The 22,553-nt window shown below is 38.2% G+C and overlaps 1 protein-coding gene across 1 annotated transcript in view; it reads right to left on the bottom strand.

Annotated features, from left to right (window-relative positions):
* The window catches only part of GPC5 (glypican 5), a 649,065-nt gene that overhangs the window by 338,192 nt on the left and 288,320 nt on the right, over nt 1-22,553 (bottom strand). Inside the window, exon 4 of the mRNA XM_088021980.1 lies at nt 9,274-9,407. Within this exon, the coding sequence (XP_087878106.1) occupies nt 9,274-9,407 (134 nt within the window). The remainder of the gene's footprint in view (nt 1-9,273; nt 9,408-22,553) is intronic.

Raw genomic sequence — 22,553 nt, 5'->3', positions numbered from 1 at the left:
ATTTTCATCCCCTGAGTTTATATATACACAATTCATCATTAAGCCCAGTATGTCAGTACTGATTTAACCATATAAACACATACCCCCAAACACACACATCAAGAATTTTAAACATTAGCTAATTTTGGTTTCATTAATAAAGTATTGTGCTAAATAAGGTTTGACTATGTAGATATAAATTCATGTATCTTAAGCCAACTGATCCTATGTAATATGAACCTATTCCAGCTATCTGGGCAATAATCCTAAGTAATATTAAGTGTTCTTCATTCAGATTACGTTTAAAAGTTTTTCCTATGCTTAATTAATTATTTTAGTCACTTCACTACGTTCTTTTGCAATGAACAGGGTAAAAATTAATTTTTAGCTTTCATGGATAGACACATCCTGAAACAGAACATGCCGACTCATTCCTCTCTTTCAACTAAGCAATTTCAAGTGTCTCTTTTAGTTCCCATTCTCAATAAATAAAATTGTTAATGTTCAAGTTGTAAAATTCCTACTCAAATCAAGATTTAATAAACACATGAGAATAACATGGAGCTGCCTGATGATACAATGTTCCATTAAGTTCTTAAGAGACAATTTTGAAAAACAAAAACTCATAAAACCATTTAATTATATTTTGTCTCAAACATTAAAAACCCAGTGTTTCCAAAAATTCTCCTTTCCCCACCTTCATATCAAAACCCTCTCCTATGTCAAAAATACTTTATTTTTACTAAGCATCTAGAACAGTCTCTATTACCCCAACGCACAGCCATGCATGCAGCCAATCCCCTTAATTGGCGCATTCTTAAATGAGAGGTTTGGCTAATTGGAATGCTTGCTGGAGAACAGATGGGGCACTAGTGTTGAGACTCTGTCTTAATTTATTGTCCTGGGGTTTTCCTAATTACCCGCTTAATTGGCACAGCCACACCACTTTGAAATAATAATGTACTGCTAATTATCACCGATTTAAGCTTGCTAATAGCTTATTCTTACCAGCTAACTTCAAGGAATCAAGCAGACAGCAGAAACTGCCACAGAGAAATCACTCTGCCTGGGCTGGCTTAGACAGCTACATAAGTTCAGTGTCCTTTACAGCTGTGCTGATTTGGTTTCTGCCCCAAAAGACTACACAGTGATGCTTTTTTGGGATGTTTAAAGGAATGGCAGCTCTTCCTGACTTTCTCAACTTTTGGAGACCTCTGTAACTGGGATGTAGCATTAACTCAGAGTTTCAAAGTAGCTCATTATTGGCATTCTACATAAACAGAAAAAACAGGGGGGAGACTGAACAAGTACAATCCCATCTCCAAAATATCATCAAAAGAATCCAGTACTATGGTTTCACTTCCCTCCTTCCACGCTGAAAAGACTCACATACTCTATACTTCGGGCTTAGCACAACTTTCAGATCCAAGGACAGATTTGGATGTCCTTCTTCAGATGTTAGAAATAGAGCAAGGAAAAGACAAGGTATTAAACAGAAGGGTTCTCTTTTGAAATGAATACGGAGGAGGAAGGTGGAGAAAGAAACAGACTAAGGGGTTACGAACTTGGGAATTCATAGAGAAATCGCTGTATTTAGGATAAGATACTATACTTCTTCCTTAGTTCACACTTATTCTGCATCTGTTTCAGGTACTTTTTCAGACATCTCTAGGTCAGACTCCCTAGAAGCAGTTCCTGAGACAGGAATTTGGATGCAGACGATTGGTTCATCGAGGTAGTGCTCTTAAGAGAAAGGCAGTGAGGGAAGTAGGGTGGGGTGGGCAGGAAGAAGGTACATCGGGATGTGGGCTCAGCTGCAGCCAGGCTGCACACATGGACTGCATCACACATCTGGACCCATCACACTGAGTAAGGGCAAGCCTTTGATCCCCTGGTGTCCGTCGGGTACTGCTTATGAGCCTCTGCCAAGGGGGTGAGGCAGGTGGGAGGTTAAGCCCCTCCTTCAGGTAGATGAGATGGCGTGTAGTCCTCCTCCACATGGAACAGAACTGACCCGTGTAACCTGTAGGATATTGCAGAAATGACAGTGGGGAATTCAAGGTTGGATCATAAATACACTGCAGCTTCTGCTTTTCTCTCTCAGATTATTTGTCCTGAGGAAAGCCAGCTACAGAGTTATGAGAAAACTCAAGGAGAAGTCATTGTGACGGGAACATGAGGCCTCCTGCCAACGGCCCTGTGAGTGTGCCATCTTGGAAGATGATACCCGGTCCTGCTCGAGCCTTCAGAGGATTGCAGCCTCACCTGACCTCAACAGCAATCATCCTAAGAGACCAGAGTCAAAAAGAAACCCTGAGCCAAACCCCACAGCTGAGCAGCTCCCAAATTCCCAACCCACAGAAAATTGCATAATAAATGGTTGTTGTTGCTTTAAGCTACTACATTTTGGAATGACTTGTTAAGTAGCAACAGATAATGAAAATAGATGGCTCCAATTTGTTGAGGGCAATTCCCCAGAGAATAGTGCAACTGTGCATCATCAGCACTGAAGAGAGAGCCACCAGGAGGCAGATAAAACGGCCAGGTAAAGAGGGATGTGAGCAGGGCCCCAGTAGCCCCCACCATTGTAGTTACCTCTCCTGTGAAATGTTTCCATTAAACCTCCCATTAGTCTTACAGTGTCATGTCATGAACTTAACTATGGACATTTATATTTTTAAAAATGGTAGCTGGCGGGCGCCTGGGTGGCTCAGTTGGTTAAGCGACTGCCTTCGGCTCAGGTCATGATCCTGGAGTCCCGGGATCGAGTCCCGCATCGGGCTCCCCGCTCAGTGGGGAGTCTGCTTCTCCCTCTGACTCTCTTCCCTCTCGTGCTCTCTATCTCTCATTCTCTCTCTCTCTCTCTCTCAAATAAATAAATAAAATCTTTAAAATAAATAAATAAATAAATAAATAAATAAATAAATAAATAAAAATGGTAGCTGGCAACGACCTAGAATTCTGGACTAAGTAACAATAGTCTTCAAAAATGAAGATGTGTTCAAACAAAAGCTGAGAGGATTTATCAACGGTAGTAAGCAATGAAAAATATCCTAAGAATAAATAAAGCAAAATGACTCTAGATGGACACGTGGGACTAAAAGAAAAAGCCTGAGAAGGAATAAAATATGAGATATTATAAGTAAATATTGACTATTTAAAAACAATAACAATAATACCTCGGAAGTTGTTAAAATGTTGTTAGAAGTAAGATATTGGTTAGGAATAGGGTAATGGAAGGAAAAGGGGAATGGAGTGAAACTGTTAAGGTTCTTATATTGTTCAATGAAGTGGTTAAAGTTCTAATTTAAAGTCAATAGTAAAAATTAAAAAGGCACATTGTGATCTCTATGGTAACCATTAGAATAATAAAGAAATGCAAATATAAAAAGCCATGAAGGGGCACCTGGGTGACTCAGTTGGTTAAGCATCTAACTTCAGCTCAGGTCATGATCCCAGGGTCTTGCTCCCTGGGAATCGGTTTGTCCCTCTGCCCCTCCCCGCAACATGCTCGCGTGTGCGCATTATATTCTCTCTCTCTCTCAAATAAATAAAACCTTTAAAAAGAGGAGGCCATGAAGATTTTTTAAAAAATTAAATACCTGTTAAAGTCAAAAGAAGGCAAGAAAAGAGGAATAAAGAATAAAGAACATGGGGCACCTGGGGGCTCAGTTGGTTAAGTGTCTGAATCTTGATTTCAGCTCTGGTCATGATCTCAGGGTGGTGAGATCGAGCCCCATGTCGGGCTTCCTGCTCAGCGAGGAGTCTGCTTGAGATTCTCTCCATCTCCCTCTGGCCCTTCCCCTGCTTGTGAGCAGTGCTCTCTCTCTTTCTCTCTCTCTAAGTAAATAAGTCTTTAAAAAAAAGAATAAAGAACATGGGGTAAAGAGAAAATAAAGAACAAGATGGTAGCTTTAAACTACTTCAGCATAGTATATATCACTGGGACATCTGGCTGGCTCAGCTGGTGGAGCGTGGGGCTCTTGATCTCAGGGTTGTAAGTTCGAGCCCCATGTTGGCTGTAGAGATTACTTAAAAAAATAAAATCTTTAAAAAGAAAAAGAACACTATATATCACCATACAAAACTGGGGCATCTGGGCGGCTCAGTCAGCTGAGCATCAGACTCTTGATTTCAACTCATGTCATGATCTCTTGGGTCCTGGGATTGAGCCCCTTGTCGGGCTCCATGCTCAGTGGGGAGTCTGCTTGAGGTTCTCTCTCTCTCCCACTCCCCCTCTGCCTCTCCTCCAGCTCATACGTGCAAGTATGCACTCTCACTCTCTCTCTATCTAAAATAAATAAACCTTAAAAAAATGGACTAAAGAACCCAATTGAAGAATGAAAAAGTAATTAATTATCACTTAATAAATAGTGTTGGGTAGCTTAAAAAAAAGCTAACTGGTCAAATTATTTATAAGCCAACAATAGTTATATTAATGCAACCTCAAAAGAATTGCTTGAATAATGGAAAACTATATAAATCAAACTGTTACAAAAAACAAAATATTTTTTTTAGGTCAGGGTACCATAAATCTAACATAATTTTAAACAACAAATTTGTATATTTAAACAATAAATTTTGGGGCACCTAGCTGGCTCAGTCAGAAAGGCATGCGAATCTTGATCTTGGTGTTGTGAGTTTGAGCCCCACATAGGGTGTAGAGATTACTAAAATAAATAAGTAAATAAACAAACTTTAAGTAACTATTTTTTATAAGATATACCACTAAAGAAACTAAGCCTAAAGATTTATTTATTTATTTTTAGAAGGCGAGAGAGACAGAGCATGAGTGGGAGGGGCAGAGGGAGAGGGAGAAAAAATTCCAAGTAGACTCCCCACTGAGCACGGAGCCCAACCCAGAGCTTGATCTCACAACCCTGAGATCATGACCTGAGCCGAACTCAAGAATCAGAGGCTTACTCGACTGCGCCACCCAGGCGCCCTATAAAATAAACTACGCCAATATAATTTTAAAAGACTATGAGTTATTTATATATAAAAATGTATTTTAAATTATTAAACATAGAACTGTGTTTATCTCCATTTACATCGGTGAAACAACTGATGCATTTTACAATTTCTATTTTTCACCTACTAGAGCAATTATATTTATAGAAATTGGTGTGGGGTTTTTTTGTTGTTGTTCCATAGCTTTATTTTAATAGTTTTAAATTGGTTTAAATTTATAGATAATACTTTCTGTTATAGATATTCTCATGGGAATTGCCCAAGGTAAATAAAGAAAACTCAAGAAAACCTACCATGGATACAATACAATACAATATAAAAACTAACTCAGAAGCTGTTGATTTTTTTAACTTTACTTTATGAGTTGCACAAAATAGTGGTCAATGATTTTGTCATTGATTTGGATGGCGTGACTGGAAATTCATTTTTTCCTTATCTATTTTTTATTTTACAATAAACTTTCATTTTTTTCTAATTAATGAGGAAGTCCCAAGTCAAAAACTCTTCAGCAAATTACATTTTATCTCTATCTGGATAATCACTATATCTACTACACATCATAATGAAAAATTATGCATATGAAATGGCAAAAAAAGGTTATTTAAAAATTGAGTATTAGCTCTCATGAGAATTTTGACTAAAGGAGATTTAACTATGTTTTTATTAGGAAAATAGGATTTAAAAAAAAGCCTTTCATCTAAAGTTTAAAATAACAGTGTATATATGTATGTTAATTTATATGTATACACAGACAAACACACACATATTTTCTGAGATACAGAGAGCTAAGCATACTCATCAACCCCTGGCATACTATCATAACTTATTACTTAAGATAGAATTTTTTTACAAATACTGATTCTTATATATTTAAGATAAGTAATTTCCCAAATCCTTTCCTTGAAAAATACCTATTGATTTTTATATATTTGTTTTTAATTTATAAAAATGGTCTTGCACTATTCTCATCCTGCTTAATACTTTTTTCTCTTTAATCATGATATTTTTTGATGCACGAAAATATATTCTTTCCTTCTGACTCTTAATGTTCCAAAGTAACATATTTTATTTTTCCATTTTTCTTGTTATGGACACATAACTTGCCTCTGACTCTCAGCCACCACAGATACTCAAGAATTCTCCTTGTGAATATGAGCAAGAGTTTTTTGGGATACATCCAAAGAAAGCAGCTAAGTGCATAGACTATAAGAATTTTACAAGGTATAGCAAGCTTCTTGCTAGAATGGCTCTACCAGTGAACCACATGATTGTACACATAGAAAATCCGATCCCATCAACAGACCAACCATTAGAATGGAGTTCAGAAAAGTAACCAGATATAGTATTATAAACATATCTTTGTCTCAATCTGTCTATTCAATATTCATCCCATTTGCTTGGCTGGTCTGTGCACACGGAGGTGGGCTTGGAGAATGTTTGGATTATCATAACCTGAGTCAGAGGGTGACTCTAATTATATCCTCCTATGTATGTGCTATCTGCTTGAGCAAATCAAAACATGTACTGCCACCTGCTTATCTAGCTAACCATTTGGCAATGTTTTTATCTCTTTACCAATTAGTAAGGATAATTAGGAATATTTCACTTTCAACTGGTAAGAATGTCTTCACTGTTAGACCTCAGGGCAATTCACCCATTCCATGACAGACAGGAGCCTTGATCATGTGGACATCCTATAGGACACCATGCTGATAATAAAATATTGATCACATCATCCTAGTTGCCTTAGTAGACATGTGCATGACTCTGGTGGGGAAAAATATTGATATTTCAAGGCTTGAGAATTCAGCAGGGTTTCTAAATGTCCAGTAGTCTGGATCGTACTGGGATATTCTAATGTAAAAGGCCAAATTTCTGCCTTAAGATGACCTAGCACTCAGGAAGAGGCACAATACTATTTGGGTCCCTTTGCACATTAGAGAAAACATGATACATACTTGAGTGTGTTGCTACAACCCTTTTATAAAGTAGCCCCAAGGAGCTTTTGCATGAGAAAGAAGTCTGTAGGTTGGCTTCTTGCAAACTGTTCTGATATTCAGTCCAGATGACCCAGCTCATCCACTCAATGGCGCCTGAAGTACCAGTGGCAAATGAAGATGCTCTACAGAGATTCTGGAAAGTCCCGTTAGAAGAATAACAGTATAGACATCAAGGATTTTGGACTAAAAGCATTCCCGCTTTTGCTAAACACTGTTTTTGTTTGGTTGGTTGGTTAGTTCATTGGTCGGTTGGTTTGCAACTGGGATCTGATAGAAACTACACACTTGACCATGAGCTAGCAAGTGACACTGCAACCTGAGATACCCATGATCTGACTATCTGATCCTCCACGCTATGAGATCAGGCCTATATAGAAGCAATATATCATCAAGTGGAAATGATCTATTGAAAATCAGGCTCAAGTGGGTAGAAAAAGCACAAGTTAAGATGCACAGAAAGTAGCTCATAGTCACTCAGCACCTACTCTGCTACATTTCCCCAGCTATTTCATTTGAAATGTATGACCTCATGTGGAATTATCAGGGATGAAAGATAAATAAAATTCAGGCCTAGTATATGGACATGGAAAGCTAAATAAAATTCAGGAGATGTTTATGTATAGGTCTGTACAACATATAAGTATTAAGCCAAAGTATACTGCCCTAGCAATTAAGTTCCATTTAGGAGTGGCAATAAGAAATGTGTAGAAATAAATTGCATAAGCGGGCTCATGTGTAATACCTTTGGTTGTTCACTCTGCGTGGTGTGACTTTGGTCTATGATGGACCTACTCTTATTCTTGGGCAATGGCTAAATGGTGGCTGGCTGATTAGGGACAGAGAAATACATGAGTTTGCAAGATTGGTGACAAGGACGTTTATTCAGTGGATGGACAGATACTTATAAAGCTAGCTATTCATATGAGCCTCTCATCACTCCTGAGACGTTTCACTTGTATTGGGTTTTGTTTCGTCTTTCCAACAACTGAATTGCTCTGGTGGTGAAACAGACATGACCTTTAAGAACTTAAGATCTTCCTTAGCTAGATTTTGTTATAAGAACCACTCTACACTATACCCTAGCCACTATATGCTATACGCTAGCCTAACTCATTAATTTCTCAAATACAAGAAAAGACTGCTGATCACTATAGATGTTTGGAGGAAAAAAAACAGCTACTTTGCATGCAAACAAAGTGCTAATTCTTTTGAGCTGCGGCAAACAGCCAGCAATAGCCCAGATCTTTATTCCAAATTATAGTCCATCTGAGAAGAGAATGAGGCAATTAGGACCACTGTCCCAAAAGGAAAGACAGATTCTACATTAGAGAGAGTAAAGCTATGTAACATACTGAGTTTGCCATAAGGTATTATTAGAAATAACTACTTGAATTAATAAATGAATATAGAATTCTGAATTTCAGTTCAATTCAAAAACACCCACTGAGAATCTAGTATTTGCCCGAACATACACTGGTCAATAGAATGCAAAAGTAAATAAAATAATAGTTTCCTTCATTTTTAAGAGTTTTTCAGTTTGACTGTCAATTATCAAGCGAAGAGATTATTAATGAATGCTCTAATTTAACATGTGAAACAATGACGGGAATAGAGGTAGAAACGTGAGTTATAGAAGCAAGCTACTCAATGCTTATCATTTTGAATCAATAGATAGCCATTTTCAGCATTCCAGATAAAACGTATAGAAACTTCTTCTTATCCAACCATTTTCTAACAGATGCTTAGCATATGGTAATACTGATTTCATCACTTATGTGAATACTCTGTGTTCATTGTCCAATATAGTAGGTATATATAGAATTAAGACTAAAATTAATTAAAATTAAAAATTCAATCCTCAGTCACATTAGCCATATTTCAAACTAATTTTTTTATTTTATCGTGGTAAGATCTACCCTCTTAAAATTTGAAGGGTACAATACAGTGTTGTTGGTCACAGGGAGAAGGAAATGGGGAGGTATTAATTAATGGGCATAAAGTTTCAGTGAAGCAAGAGGAGTAAGTCCTAGAGATCTGCTGTACACTAGCCATATTTTAAGTGCTCAGTGACATGTGCCTATTGCCTGCCATGTTGTATTATAGCAAGTGTCCCTTATCACAGAAAGTTTTATTGGTCTCACAAGTTGCACTCATATTCCTAATTAATTGAATAGGAGCAACCGCTGAATTTTAAAAGTAATTAATGGTGATCTTTTTCTCTTCAATAGTGTATTCCATTCTACATAATTGAATACATTCTATTCTGTTGAAAATTAATGGCTTACTTTCTCTTCTCTTTCTGGTTGTAAAACAAATGTCTTACTTTCTTCTGTTGGCAAGTGTCTCTTCATCGTTTCTGGCAGAGATCTTCATCCCATGCTTCTCTTTGCTTCCATCAAAAGAACAACGGGGGCTTTGTGTAGGTGTTCTGATTAGACGGCCACAAATCTTATTGACCTTTCAAAAAGAAAATATTAAAAGGCAGTTAGAAACCATCCTCCATCCTACCTGAGAATGTAATGTTTGTAATGTAATGTCCAAAACAATGGCATGTTCCTACTTATACCTCAGTAGTAACTTTTAAGACATAAAATGTTAAAAGAAAAAAGACATAAAATGTTTGTCAATTTTCGAGTGGGGGAATTAAATTATCTGTATAAAATGGCAGCCGTGATAAATTGATGCTATACATATTGATATACTTTGCCTGAGTACATGTATAAAATACATGAAGAAAACATATATGCAGAATGAGTCAGAGAACGATATTAATAAACTTGTTTGCTTATATAAATAAGACTACTTAACCAAAGTAGATATTATTTATGTTTTATATTCAATTGATGACAATCACATAATTGTACTGATATTTAAATGAAATAATTTGCTATTAAATATGCAGTCTGTTTCTAAGTGAGTTCTAAGAGTGGTTTTCTTCTTAAGGTCCTTTCCTAGAAATAATAATGATTTTGTTTATGTAAAGATCATATTTTGTAATAGTTCTATATCTTCTTCCTGTATTTTGAGAGTGTTAGTATATTTGTTTTTTAAATAATTATCCAAATGAAAAATTCATTAAAAAACTTATCTAGCAAACATCTTTGTATAATTTACATAGTTATCATTGAAAAATTAAGTAATGAATTGGACATATTATCATGTAAAGCAATAAAAAAAGACTCACATGATACCTTATACACTTAAAGAGGTAGAGTAGTATAATCGCAAATATATAAAAGCATTGCCTAGGAATCAGGAGATTTTGGTTCTTGTCCAAATTTTTTTCCATCTTAATCACTGAGATCTTGAAGACAGTAGCAGAACTTCTTTGAATTTGACTCCTTTAGATGTAAGATGAAGACGTTAGAGTAAATTATTCCAAAGTTCCCTTAAAGTTATCAATTTCTTTGATTTTCCATGCAATGGGCATTAAAGGAATGATACACTAATTTGTTTCTTGAAACTGTATTTATTTCGCTTCTAATATTTGCAAAGAACATGTATTAAAGTTTAGAAGAGATAAAAGATGGGAAACCGAATTTTCTCCTAAAAGAGCTGACAATTTCAGAAGAAAGAAAAAATAATTCTCAAACATCAAAATGCAAGATGTGTGTATGTGAAAAGAGAGGGACTAACAGTGTTGCAGACACTTGAAGGAGGGTGAAGAGTGACACCAGGAAATACCATCGTGGGAAAGACCACTCCACTGGCATGAAGCTTGGAGTAGGGGTCGGGCCTGAATATGCTGAGATGTGATTTCAAGTCAGCCAAATTATAAATACACAAATATTTACTGCACCCCATTCTTTTTGATGTTAGAGATACAAACATGAATCAGGTGTGGCCCTTGCACACAATTAAGATAAAAGTCAGACCGTAAAATGGTAATTATAATAGAACAAGACACCAGCTCCCACAGAAATAGCTAGAAGTAACACTGAAACACTTAGAAAATGGACAGCTTCACTTTGCTTGGGGTGTTCAGGGAAAAGCTTCAGGAGGTCATGCCTAAAGAACAAGGTAAAGCATAAACTAAGAGTCTGTCAGGTGGACAAAGCAGGGAAAATTTTTAGGAGAGAGTAGAAAAGCAAAGAGGTGTGCAACTTAGTATGTTGACATAGAACACAAAGTGAATAATGAAAGAAAATGGTAGAGCAAGAGGTGAGACGTAAAAATGCCATGATTTGACCTAAAAACCAAGCCAAAGAACTTGCTTCGGCAAATGAAGAGCAGGAAAAGCTTCCAAGCAGGAAAATGGTAGCTTAAGATTCCCACAAGAGAGAAATCACCATGACAGCAAAGAAGGTCCTTTAGAACAGTGGATCAAAACTGGAGCCCAAAGTCATGGCAGAGGAAGAAAGAGGCAGGTCTAAGAGGCATGCTGGAGGGCAAGGCAGTAGCATGGAGATTGATTGTATCATGTTGTTATGACAAAAAATAGCGATGAAAGGCAGAGGAAAAATCCTCAAGGAGGTAGATGCAAGAAAATAATGAGGCTAACACAGAAAAGAGGTAAAAAAATAAAAAAAAACGTAGTTTGCCTTGAAAGACAGGATTATAGAGGGAAATAGTAAAAGGAAATTATGTTTGAAGGCTGGGCTAGAGATAAATGTTGGAGCATTTTCAATGCCAGGCTCAGTTTTATTTATTAGACAAAAGCTTCTGATGACTTTCTAATGGAAAAGTTAAAATACTAAAGCTGATATTTAGTCAATGAATCCGGAGGCACTGTCCAAGTTGGGCTGGGGAGGCAGACCTGGTAGAGACAGGTAAATTGTTAAGAGAGTCCTGCAGTAGTCCTGAGGGGCGGAAATGATTTTGAACGTTAGTGGTGACAGCGACCATAAAGAGAAAGATTCATGAATTACAGACACAAGAGAAGTACAATCAACAAGGCCACATCCAGAACACTGACACCACCAAAAGGTAGGGAGATGTCAAGTAACAGAACTGTCTGTCATTCATGGCCAGTGGGAACGAAGAATGGTACAGACAGTCTGGAAGACAGTTTGGTGGCTTCTCACAAAAATAAAATTATCCAAAGGAATTGAAAACTTATGTCCACACAAAAACCTGCGCATGGTTGTTCACAGCAGTTTCATTCAGAATTGCTAAAACGTGGAAGCAACCAAGAGGTCCTTCAGTAGGTGAATGGGCAAAACTGTGGTACCTTTTTTATTCAGCACTAAATTATCATTATTTATTACTATTCAGCACTAAAAAGAATATTATTCAGATCTAAAAAGAAATGAGGGGCGCATGGGTGGCTCAGTCAATTAAGCATCGGACTTGGTTTCGGCTCAGGTCATTATCTCAGGGTTGTGGGATCAAGCCCCACATTGGGCTCCACGCTCAGCGGGGAGTCTGCTTGAGATTCTCTCTTCCTCTCCCTCTGCCCCTTCCCCCTCTTTCTCAAATAAGTAAATAAATAAATCTTTAAAAAAAGAGAAAGACATGAGCTATTAGGCCATGCAAAGACGTGGAGGAAACTTAATTGCCTTTTACTAAGTAAAATAAGCCAATTTGAAAAGGCTACAAGCTGTATGATTCCAACTATATGACATTCTAGAAAAGGCAAAACTATGGAGGCAGTGGTTGTCAGAGATCAGAGGGAATTTGGGAAAGGGGGGCAGAGTACAGAGGATGCTTGGGGCGGTAGAACTACTGTGTACGATACCATAATGGCAGATATATGTCATTATAAATTTGTCCAAACCTCTGGAATATACAACACCATGAGTGAATCCCGACGTAAGCTATAGACTCTGGCAGATAATGATGTGGCAGCTGAGGTTCATCAGTTCCAACAAATGTCTGACTCTGATAGGGGATGTCGAGAACAGGGTAGGCTAAAAGCATGAGTGAGGACAGGGATATATGGGGAATCTTGTCTTCTGTTCAGTTTCAATTTGAACCTGAAGCTGCTCTAAAAATTAAAGTCTATTAAAAAAATCAATAGGGCTTATAGCAAATGACTGAAATTTGAGAAGTTAAAGAAGTGTAAAGCCAAGGTGTTAAAAGGCTCAAAGCAAATTTCCACAAAGCTGAAAAATAGTGATAGTGGAGTGTAAGTAATTATTAGTTCAAAGAGCTAAAATATCTTTAAATGGAAAAAAGTATCCTCATTGTCAACAACTCCTAGTAACAAAAACCAAGGGAAGACGATATAAGTTGGTAGGAGAAATATTGACTAAGATTGTTTAGTGATACTGAAGAATATTTTAAATGAAGGAGCACAGTAAGAGAGAAACAGACTGCTAACATGATCCAATGTGACTAGCCACAGAGCTCTAGACAAGTCTTGAAACTTCTAGGAATCTCAGCTTTCTCGTCCTTGAAAATTGAGAAATATCAAACCCTACGTTAAGGGACATCTTATTTCATCCTGACCCTCCCATGTTGGACCTAAGACCGTATCTGCCCTTGAACATATTTCCTAGACAGGCAGATGGAAAGCTGAAAATACCAGCCTCACAAGATCTTTATTCCCATTATCATCTTTGTAATGTTGTGGTGTTTTTTTTTTTTTTTTGGCTTATTTTATGATTCTACTAATTTTTTTAGTTTTTTCTAAATTTTTGATACATAATTCACATAACATTATAATTCACATAACATTATACATATTAGTTTCACGTATACAACATAATGATTCAATATTTGTAAAAACTGATCACCAGAGTAAGTCCAGGTTTGTTTTTGTTTTGTTTTTCTTTTTACAGATAGAAAAGAAAATGTACAAGCCATAGACTTAGAAGTCATCTTTGATGGTATCCAAAGGTACAGGCATATATAGCAAATTCCAACAAATACAAATAAATTTCAAAGCCCTTTGATTTGTCGACTTGCTATCCTGAGAGCTCGACTTCACACCTTATGGAAAGGGATTGGAAAGGGATCTGTCAGCCTTAGCCTGTCACCTTAGCTCCCTGGGGCTGAGCCGATTTGGGTGGCCCATTTCAATACCTTCTTGCTAGTGAAAAGTCCTTCACACTTACTTTGACTGTTTTTCATCTTCAGCTTACACAGCCATCTCCTCCTGATTCTCTCCTCCCTGCTCTCTACCATTCGCCCCTGCAATCAGTCTGAAGTGTCTCAGGAAAAAAAAAAAAGTTTTCCCGCTTAGTGCTGACCTACTTTTGCTTTTAAGCTCCTCCTCTGGCTTCCCCATGGATCTTCAAGTTCCCATCTCACCTTGAAATGCCTCTTTTAGTCGCTCCTAAGCCATGTCATTTCTCCCACTGGGAGCGAGTACTTCTTTCAGCAACTCCTTGTCACCAGCCGACCCTCCCATTCTCACTGCAATTTTAGCCCTAATGCAAAAGCACAACTTTCTCCTAGAGCCTCCCTCTCTGATCACTCAGTCTTACTCAAATCATCATATCATCAAAACTTGGGGTTAAGAATCTCTCAAAGTTTTTTAATTTATTTTTAAGATTTTATTTATTTGAGAAAGTTGAGCTAGAGAGAGAGAGAGAATGAGCTGGGGGAGGAGCAGAGGGAGAGAGACAAGCAGACCCCCCCCTTGCTGAGCAAGGAGCCCGATGCTACACGGGGCTCGATCCCAGGACCCAGGGATCATGACCTGAGCCCGGACCCAGGGATCATGACCTGAGCGGAAGGCAGACACTTAACCGACTGAACCACCCAGGCACCCAGAAAAGCTTTTTTAAAGAACAACTTAGATTGTTCATTTTCATTTGATTCCCATAAGCAGAGCCTCCATGTCTTTTGCAATGATCTTTTGAAATGTTATAATAATAATAATTACTATTATTATTGAAGAGAAAAATGTTTAGAAGATTACCAATTGAAAAGCAATGAATGTGGAGGTACTGTGAGTGCTTACTAAGCAATCCAGTTCAGAGGATGAAGCAGAGATGGATGCTCCATCACTGTAAGAGGCAAAAAAAAGGAGGAGAATTAAAGCTGTTAGCAGTTTTGAATCTGTTAATCAGGGTGAAAAAAGATCCAATTACCAATGTGTAGAAGTGAGGAGGCAGAATAAGTGTATTGTTTTGGTTTATCTGTTCCTTAGAGCAGGAGATAAATTCTCATTTAAAACTCTGAATTGGAGGTAATTCTAAAAGGTAGTTCTAAATGATGGATTGGAGAGTAAAAGAAAGTTAATGAGTAGAATCACCTGTGTAGGGCCAAGCGTGAAAACCATGGAAATGGTGAAATGACAAAATGGATATAGAATGCCAAGGTCAGAAAGAAAATCATTTTGCTGGAGGAAAACAACCCTGAAAATACACCAGGAAACAAAGAGGAGGAGAAGGAAGGGGGACTGGAAAGGTGGAAGATGAGAAGGAAGGGATAAAGGGAGGAGAGGAAGGGGGAGAGGGAAGGACTCCCCTACTCAGAGAGCTGGCAGTCACTGAGAAGGCAGCCGGCCTTAATCTAGAGGTGAGAAAACTGAAGCCCAAAGCAGGAATGTAACTGTGCTAAGGCTACTCCAGTTAGTGGAGGAGTCTTCCTGCTGCTATTGAATAAACAGTCCCTTCCTTATACCAACTAGCGGCCTTGTTATTCACATCTTCTTAGCCACTGTGAGGAATTCATATTCTGTAAGACCTGGTTCCTGAGGGTCCTGTGTGAATAATATAATTGGGATTGAAGATGATCGACATCTGTGAATAGACCAGAGAGGCTCCTTTTTCCTTTGCATGTGGAAATGGATGAGGGAAACATGGCTGTTATTCCCTTTAAGATTCCAGCAAACTAATGGGGCGGGGGGAGAAAGAAAGAATTGCAAGGATATTAGACAATTTGATTTCTGACCTGATTTTAGGATCACTGAATTTATGAAAAAGAAGTCCTCCCTTGATGCAACCCCCAAGTTCCAACTTTGTGACAGAGTCACATAAGATTCAGTAGCTTCCTGAGCTAAAGACTACGCAGCAAAATAATTTTGGTTTGATCAAATACCTGATTAGCAGAATCAGAAAAGCAAACTTCTGTCAGATTTCATTATAAATATCACAACTGACAATATATTGGATGTTCTTGGATTTATGAATACTCAATATTTTCTCTAAAAAGAGATTTGTTTTCAATATAAAAAGGCTTTTCATATTGCTAGGGATCTGTGGTCGCACTTAAAATCCATGGTTGATATCAAAAGCTTTCTAATCCACATACTTTTTTTAAAGATTTTATTTACTTATTTTACAGAGAGAGTGAAAGAGCACAAGCACGGGAAGCAGTAGAAGGAGAGGGAGAATCAGGCTCCCCACCGATGCGGGGCTCAATCCCCGGACCCTGGGATCATGACCTAAGCCGAAGGGAGACACTTAATCATCTGAGCCACACAGGTGCCCTAATCCACATACTTTTAAATTGCCTATTAAAATACCTTAGTGAATAAATGTTATTTTGGCATTGCAAATAACTTTTAAAAGTTATTAAAAATATCATATCACCTTCTGTGCTTTCCATGTTAGATGCAACTGATCAAGATTGCTTTTAATCATGGTATTATAACTGCATATTGAAGGCCTGTGATGATTAATTGTGTGTGTCACCTTGAGTGGCCACAGGGTGCCAAGATTCCACATTACTTCTGGGTGTGTCTGTGACCATATTTCCAGATGAGATTAGCATCTGAGTCAGTGGATTCAGTAAAGAGGACTGCCTTCCCCAATGTGCGTGGGCATCATACCATCTACTGAGGGCCTGGATAGAACAAAAGACAGAGGAAGGAGGAATTCGTCTTTTTCCCTGCCTCATGGAGTAAACGGGGACATGTCATCTCCTCTTCTCCTGCCCTCAGACTGGGATTCACACCATCAGATTCCCTGGTTCTCAGGCTTTCAGACTCAGGCTGAATTAAATGCTCCTGGCTTTCCTTGGTCTCCACACTGCAGACAGCAGATCGTGGGACTTCTCAGCCTCCATGATCACATGTGCAATTCCTCATAATAAATCTCTCCATATATATATTTCTCTGGAGAACTATAAATAATTCAATGCCATAATCAGGCTTGACTAAATAACATATCTTTTAATGACTGCACACACTGTTGTGAACATCATAGTCTTTATCGTTGTTTACATCTGCTTTGATGCCTGTAATGAAATGATTATAATTACAGGCAAGTAATAAAAGGGGGATGCAGATAGGTAAAACCCTTAAAACATAAAAATCTTGTTTAATTTTCCTTAAGTTATCAATGAATTTCCTTCATGTGTCATCGTATTTTGACAAAGGTATATATCTTTTCATCCTATAGACACACATGATAGTGTCCCCTACATCATAACATAATTTGTGAACTCAATCTTTGAATCAGGTAGATTCCACCCAAAGCATGTTCCTGGCATATTCTTCAATATAATGCATTATATACTTCAATGAACATATAAAAACATGCTGAATTAATGTTGAAAAATGTTTAAATAAGTTTTTTAAAGATTTGATTTATTTATTTGACAGAGAGATAGAATACAAGCAGTGGGTGCGGCAGGCAGAGGGAGAGGGAGAAGCCAGCTTCCCGCAGAGCAGGGAGCCCGATGCGGGGCTCGATCCCAGGACCCTGGGACCATGACCTGAGCCAAAGGCAGACGCTTAACAGAATGAGCCACTCAGGCGCCCCTATAAATGTTTAAATAAATTTAATTAAATAAATAATTAAACCATAGTAATTAAGCAAGAGTAATATAGTCAAATCATATGATCAGAAATGAATTTCAGGAAAATTGAACTTAAAGGAGTCATTTATAAAATATATCCTATTTTTCTGACAATTTCCATTAGTAAGTCAGATGTTTTCTGATTCAAAGTTACTTTAGGTGAGAAATACCAACATCATGAGAATTGGAATTATGGCATGGTGATAGTATATTATTATAAAAGATTTTGCTGAGTTTGTATTAATGAAAGTGAAAAACCAAGTGATTACAGAATATCATACTCTGTAACTACGGAACAATCACCATCTAAATCATATGCATGCTACTTTGAAGTTCAAGGTATAAATAACTCCAGCAGTCAGCTGTGGAAAAGATATAAAAGTTATAGCCATAATACCACTTTTAAAACACTAGTACATTCTAGCATTGCAACAAGGAATATTTATAGTAAGTTATAAATTATTAAGACTCCATAAAGCAGTACCTTTAAATGTAAGTTAGCCATAAGGAGAATTCTAAGTTTGTACAAGGTGCCCAGTTCCTGGGAAAAAGCAAATAAAACAATGTCAGTGCTGAGTAAGGAAGAAAACACCTACTGTCTCCACTTTGTAAGAGTAAAGGTATGTTGGACGCCTGGGTGGCTCAGTCGTTAAGCGTCTGCCTTCGGCTCAGGTCAGGATCCCAGGGTCCTGGGATCGAGTCCCGCATCGGGCTCCCTGCTCCGCGGGAGCCTGCTTCTCCCTCTGCCTCTCTCTCTCTCTGTCTCTCATGAATAAATAAATAAAATCTTTAAAAAAAAAAAAAAAGAGTAAGGATATGTTTACCCTATAGCGAGCAAAGAGTGAACAAGGCCCTTTTCCCAAAGAATGTTTGGCCTTGAGTGGCTGACTTCTCCTGCCTTTCCTTCTAATTTTCCAGAAGTTGCTTCCCTATACAGATTTCAGTAGATATTATCATAAAGGTCGCCCCCCTGATTCATTTTACATTTAAGATTAAAAGAGAAGAAGAAGGAAGACGAAGGGGGGAAGAGGCAGACAGAGTGAAGCAGAATAACATTTCTAAGATCTTGTAAGTGGGATCTTGTATTTATTTGAATTCAATTAGCCAACATATAGTACACCATTAGTTTTTGATGTAGTGCTCGATGATTCATTAGTTGCGTATAACGCCCGGTGATCATCACATCATGTGCCCTCTTTAATGTCCATCCCCCAGTTACCCCATCTCACACCCCTCCCTTCTGCAACCCCCAGTTTGTTATAAGTGGCATCTTAATTCCGCATTGCTATTTTAGAACACCTGTAAATTAAACCACCAGAGGGAGCATCTGCATTTCAATCTGATTCATAATCACTCACACATACCGACTGGGTCCATTTAAAATCATTTAGCTCAGGACTCTTAGAAAAAAAATCCAACTTTGGCCAAAGTGACAAATATTTAGTTATGTGAAATCTGCATAAAAAGTCCACCTTCTGTGTAAAACCACCAGAATGATGCTGAAGTGCCAACGTGATCAAATAAAAGGAAAACCAAGCCAGAATTGTGGACTAATTCTTCCAAACTGAGCTGTCTTGTAGTCAGGAACAGGGAGAGACTGAAAACTGACCACGACAACCAAGCATTTCCCCTCTTTACCCTCTCTCTTTTCCTCCCTCCCTTTCTTCTTTCTTTCCTTCTTTTTCTCATTCCTCCTCTTCCTCCCTTTTAGTTTCCCTCCTTCCTTCCATTCTTTCTTCCTTTTTTCACTCCTTCCTATCTTTCCTGCTCCTTCCACTTATGGAAACACATTAGTTTAGAAAGTTCCCAGGACTGGAAGTCAAACTTACGCACTTCATTTTTTTAAGATTTTATTTATTTAACTGAGAAAGAGAGAGCATGAGCAGGGGGCGGGGCAGAGAGAGAAGCAGGCTCCCCACTGAGCAGGAAGCCCCGCACAGGACTCGATCCCAGGACCCTGAGATCATAACCTGAGGGCAAGGCAGAAGCTCAACCGACTGAGCCAACCAGGTGCCCCAAACTTATGGCTTTAGTCCTTGTTTAGCTACAGATTACAGTACTGATCAATAAATTGAGCACCTATTTATTGGTAGGGCATTATTTTAAGAAACGAGAATAGACTCCAAAAGATGATGAACCTTCTTTCAAAATGCTTACATTCTAGCAGGAGAAACTGAAAATAGAACATCAAATATATTACCTTTATGCCTTAATGAATGTTATTCAGCCAAAGATGGATTAAGTGACAGACTGAAGCATAATACACTGGAGAGAGGATGGAGTGTTGAATGGATAAAAAAGACATGGTATATAAACACAGAATATTACTCAGCATAAAAAGAGTGAAATCTCACCATTTCAATGACATGGAGAGAACTACAGAGAATTATGCTAAGTGAAATAAGAGAGTCGGAGGAAGAGAAATACCATATGATCTCACTCATATGTGGAATTTAAGACAAAACAAATGAGCAAAGCGGAAAAAAGAGAGAGTCAAACCAAGAAACAGACTCTTAACTATAGAGAGCAGACTGATGGTTACCAGGGGGAAGGTGGATGGGGGAACGGATTAAATAGGCAATGGGGATTAAGGAGTGCACTTGTGATGAGCACGGGGTGTTGTATGGAAAGGCTGAACCACTGTATTGCACACCTGAAACTAATATCACACTGTATGTTAACTAACTGGAATTGAAATAAAAAACTTCAAAAAAAAATTTTTTTTTAAATGGGTAAGTGATAGACTGATGAGTTGGAGAGAGGATGAGACTGTTTCAACGAGGTGGCCGAGAAAGTCTTCTTTTAAAGTAGCGTTCGCATTATGTTCTGAATGAAGTACAGAGGCAGCCATTGGAAGATCATAGGGAAGTGCTTCATATGTAGAGAGAACGGGAATAAAAATAGCCCTGGGAAGAAGAAAAGAAGGCCACTGCCACTGGGCGGGGGAGATGGGGGTAGTGTCTGGTGTCTGAGGTAGTAAATCAGCCAGATTATGTGGCTTCATTTACGTTCCGCCAAAGTGTGAGTTTGTCTGAAATCACTGCAGGGTTTTGAGTAGAGCAATGACACGAGCTGTTTTACATTTTAAAAATATCATACTGTCTATTGTTTGGGCAAGTCATAAGAAAGTGATAGACAGGAAGGAAATAATGAATCCAGATATGAAGCTGTCTGTGTGGTTCAGGGAGAAGGGGAGGCTGGCTTTGCCAAGACTGGCCTATGAGGACCAAGATCTAGCTGGAGGACACATATTTTGAAGGTGAGAACAGAGGACTTGAGGATGGATTAAATACCACAAGTGAAAGGACCAGCAGATCCAAGAATGACTTCTGGTATTTTCTGGCCAAGGCAACTGGGCAAACGGAAGTGTCATGTAAGCTAGAGAAGAATGAATTTGGGGAGAAAAATAAAATTCTCCTTTGGACAGGTTTGGCTTTCTGTAACTATGATTCATTCAAGAGGAACTGTCCAATAAGCTTTTAGTTATTGGAGCTGAAACCTCAAAGGTGAGGTCAGGCAAGGTACATGAATGTGGCTGTCGACGGCATGTGCTTAGGATGCATACAGATGGAAGAGAGCACGGAAGACTGATAACCTGGGGCTCCCCAACATTCACAGGTAGAGACAACGAGAAGTTGAGAAAGATTCTGAAAAGAAGTTTTCAGAGAAGAGGAAATCCCATGAGAATGGAGCATGGGCTATCTCAAAATACAAATGAAGAGAATGTTTTTTAAAAAGAGGAAATAATACTGGCACCAGAGTGGATGAGTTGGTTGAGCGTCCAACTCTTGATTTCGGCTCAGGTCATGATCTCAGGGTCCTGGGATAGAGCCCCATGTCATCTGCCTGGGACTCTCCCTCCCCCTCCCTCTGCCCCTGCCTCTGCTCTCACTCTCTCTCATTCACGCACACTCTCTTTCTAAAATAAATAAATAAATGAAATCTTTCAAAAAAAAAATAAAAAGAGGAAATAATCGAATGTGTGCACAGTGACTGATAACTCACGTAAAATGAGGATGAAAACTGACCATATATCTTCTGAGAAAAAGACCATTGGTCACTTGTGAAAAGTGTAGTTTCTGTGAAGTGTGGGAGAAAGCATAGTAATTGGGGTACAGGAGGTGAAAGGAAATAAGAAAGCAGAGACTGTCAAAAGCTCTAAATTTCCAGTTATAAGTAAGTCATGGAGATGTCAGGTACAGTCGGATGACTAAATAATACTGTATTGCATACTTGAAAGTTGCTGAAAGAGTAAATCTTAAAATGTTCTCATTCCAAGAAAAAAAAGTTTGCAATGATGTGTGGTGACAGATGTTCATTAGAATTATTGTGGTGATCATTTCACAACATATATAAATATCAAATTATTACATTGTACACCTGAGACTAATATAATGTTATATGTCAGTTACACCTCAATATAAAAAAGGAAAGCAGAGACTGAAAATATACAAATCTTTCATGGAGTTCTGTAGTCGAGAGAAGATTTATGGGGCAGAGCCTAAAGAAGACAAGGAGTCAAGTGAGTTTCTGCTTTTGTTTTTGTTTTGTTTTGTTTTGTTTTATGATAGAAGCTATTACAACATGATTGCATGTTTAATGGTAGAGACCCTGATTCAGACACTTTGATCCAAGATACTTTAATTAAAAAGCAAGTAACACATTTTTCAAAGTGTGTGAGTACCAGGGAGACACGCAGTTTAAACAAATAACCTGAATCCAGAATGCCTTTACTTCTGCACTCTGATTGTCCGTGGCTTATTATAATAGTGTTCACATGCATTGGAGATGCTAGATCATGGATTTAGCATCTGTAGATTACGTAAGGAGAGAAATAAGGGCCAAGAAAAAAAATGGTGCAGATATTGCACCATTGATGGGTTTGGGAAAGTAGGGTGATTAGAAGGAAAGTTGGTCTAATGATCTTGGAGAATCAGGTCTTGAATTCCTGATGGTCACTGATGTCAA

This window comes from Eumetopias jubatus, unplaced genomic scaffold, assembly GCF_037043125.1.
Source record: "Eumetopias jubatus isolate StellerSeaLion01/CBP00866 unplaced genomic scaffold, mEumJub1_p1.0 scaffold_3, whole genome shotgun sequence".
NCBI classification, from domain to species: domain Eukaryota; kingdom Metazoa; phylum Chordata; class Mammalia; order Carnivora; family Otariidae; genus Eumetopias; species Eumetopias jubatus.
The sequence above is the reverse complement of the archived record's forward strand: the minus strand, read 5'-3'. Positions and strand labels throughout refer to the sequence as shown.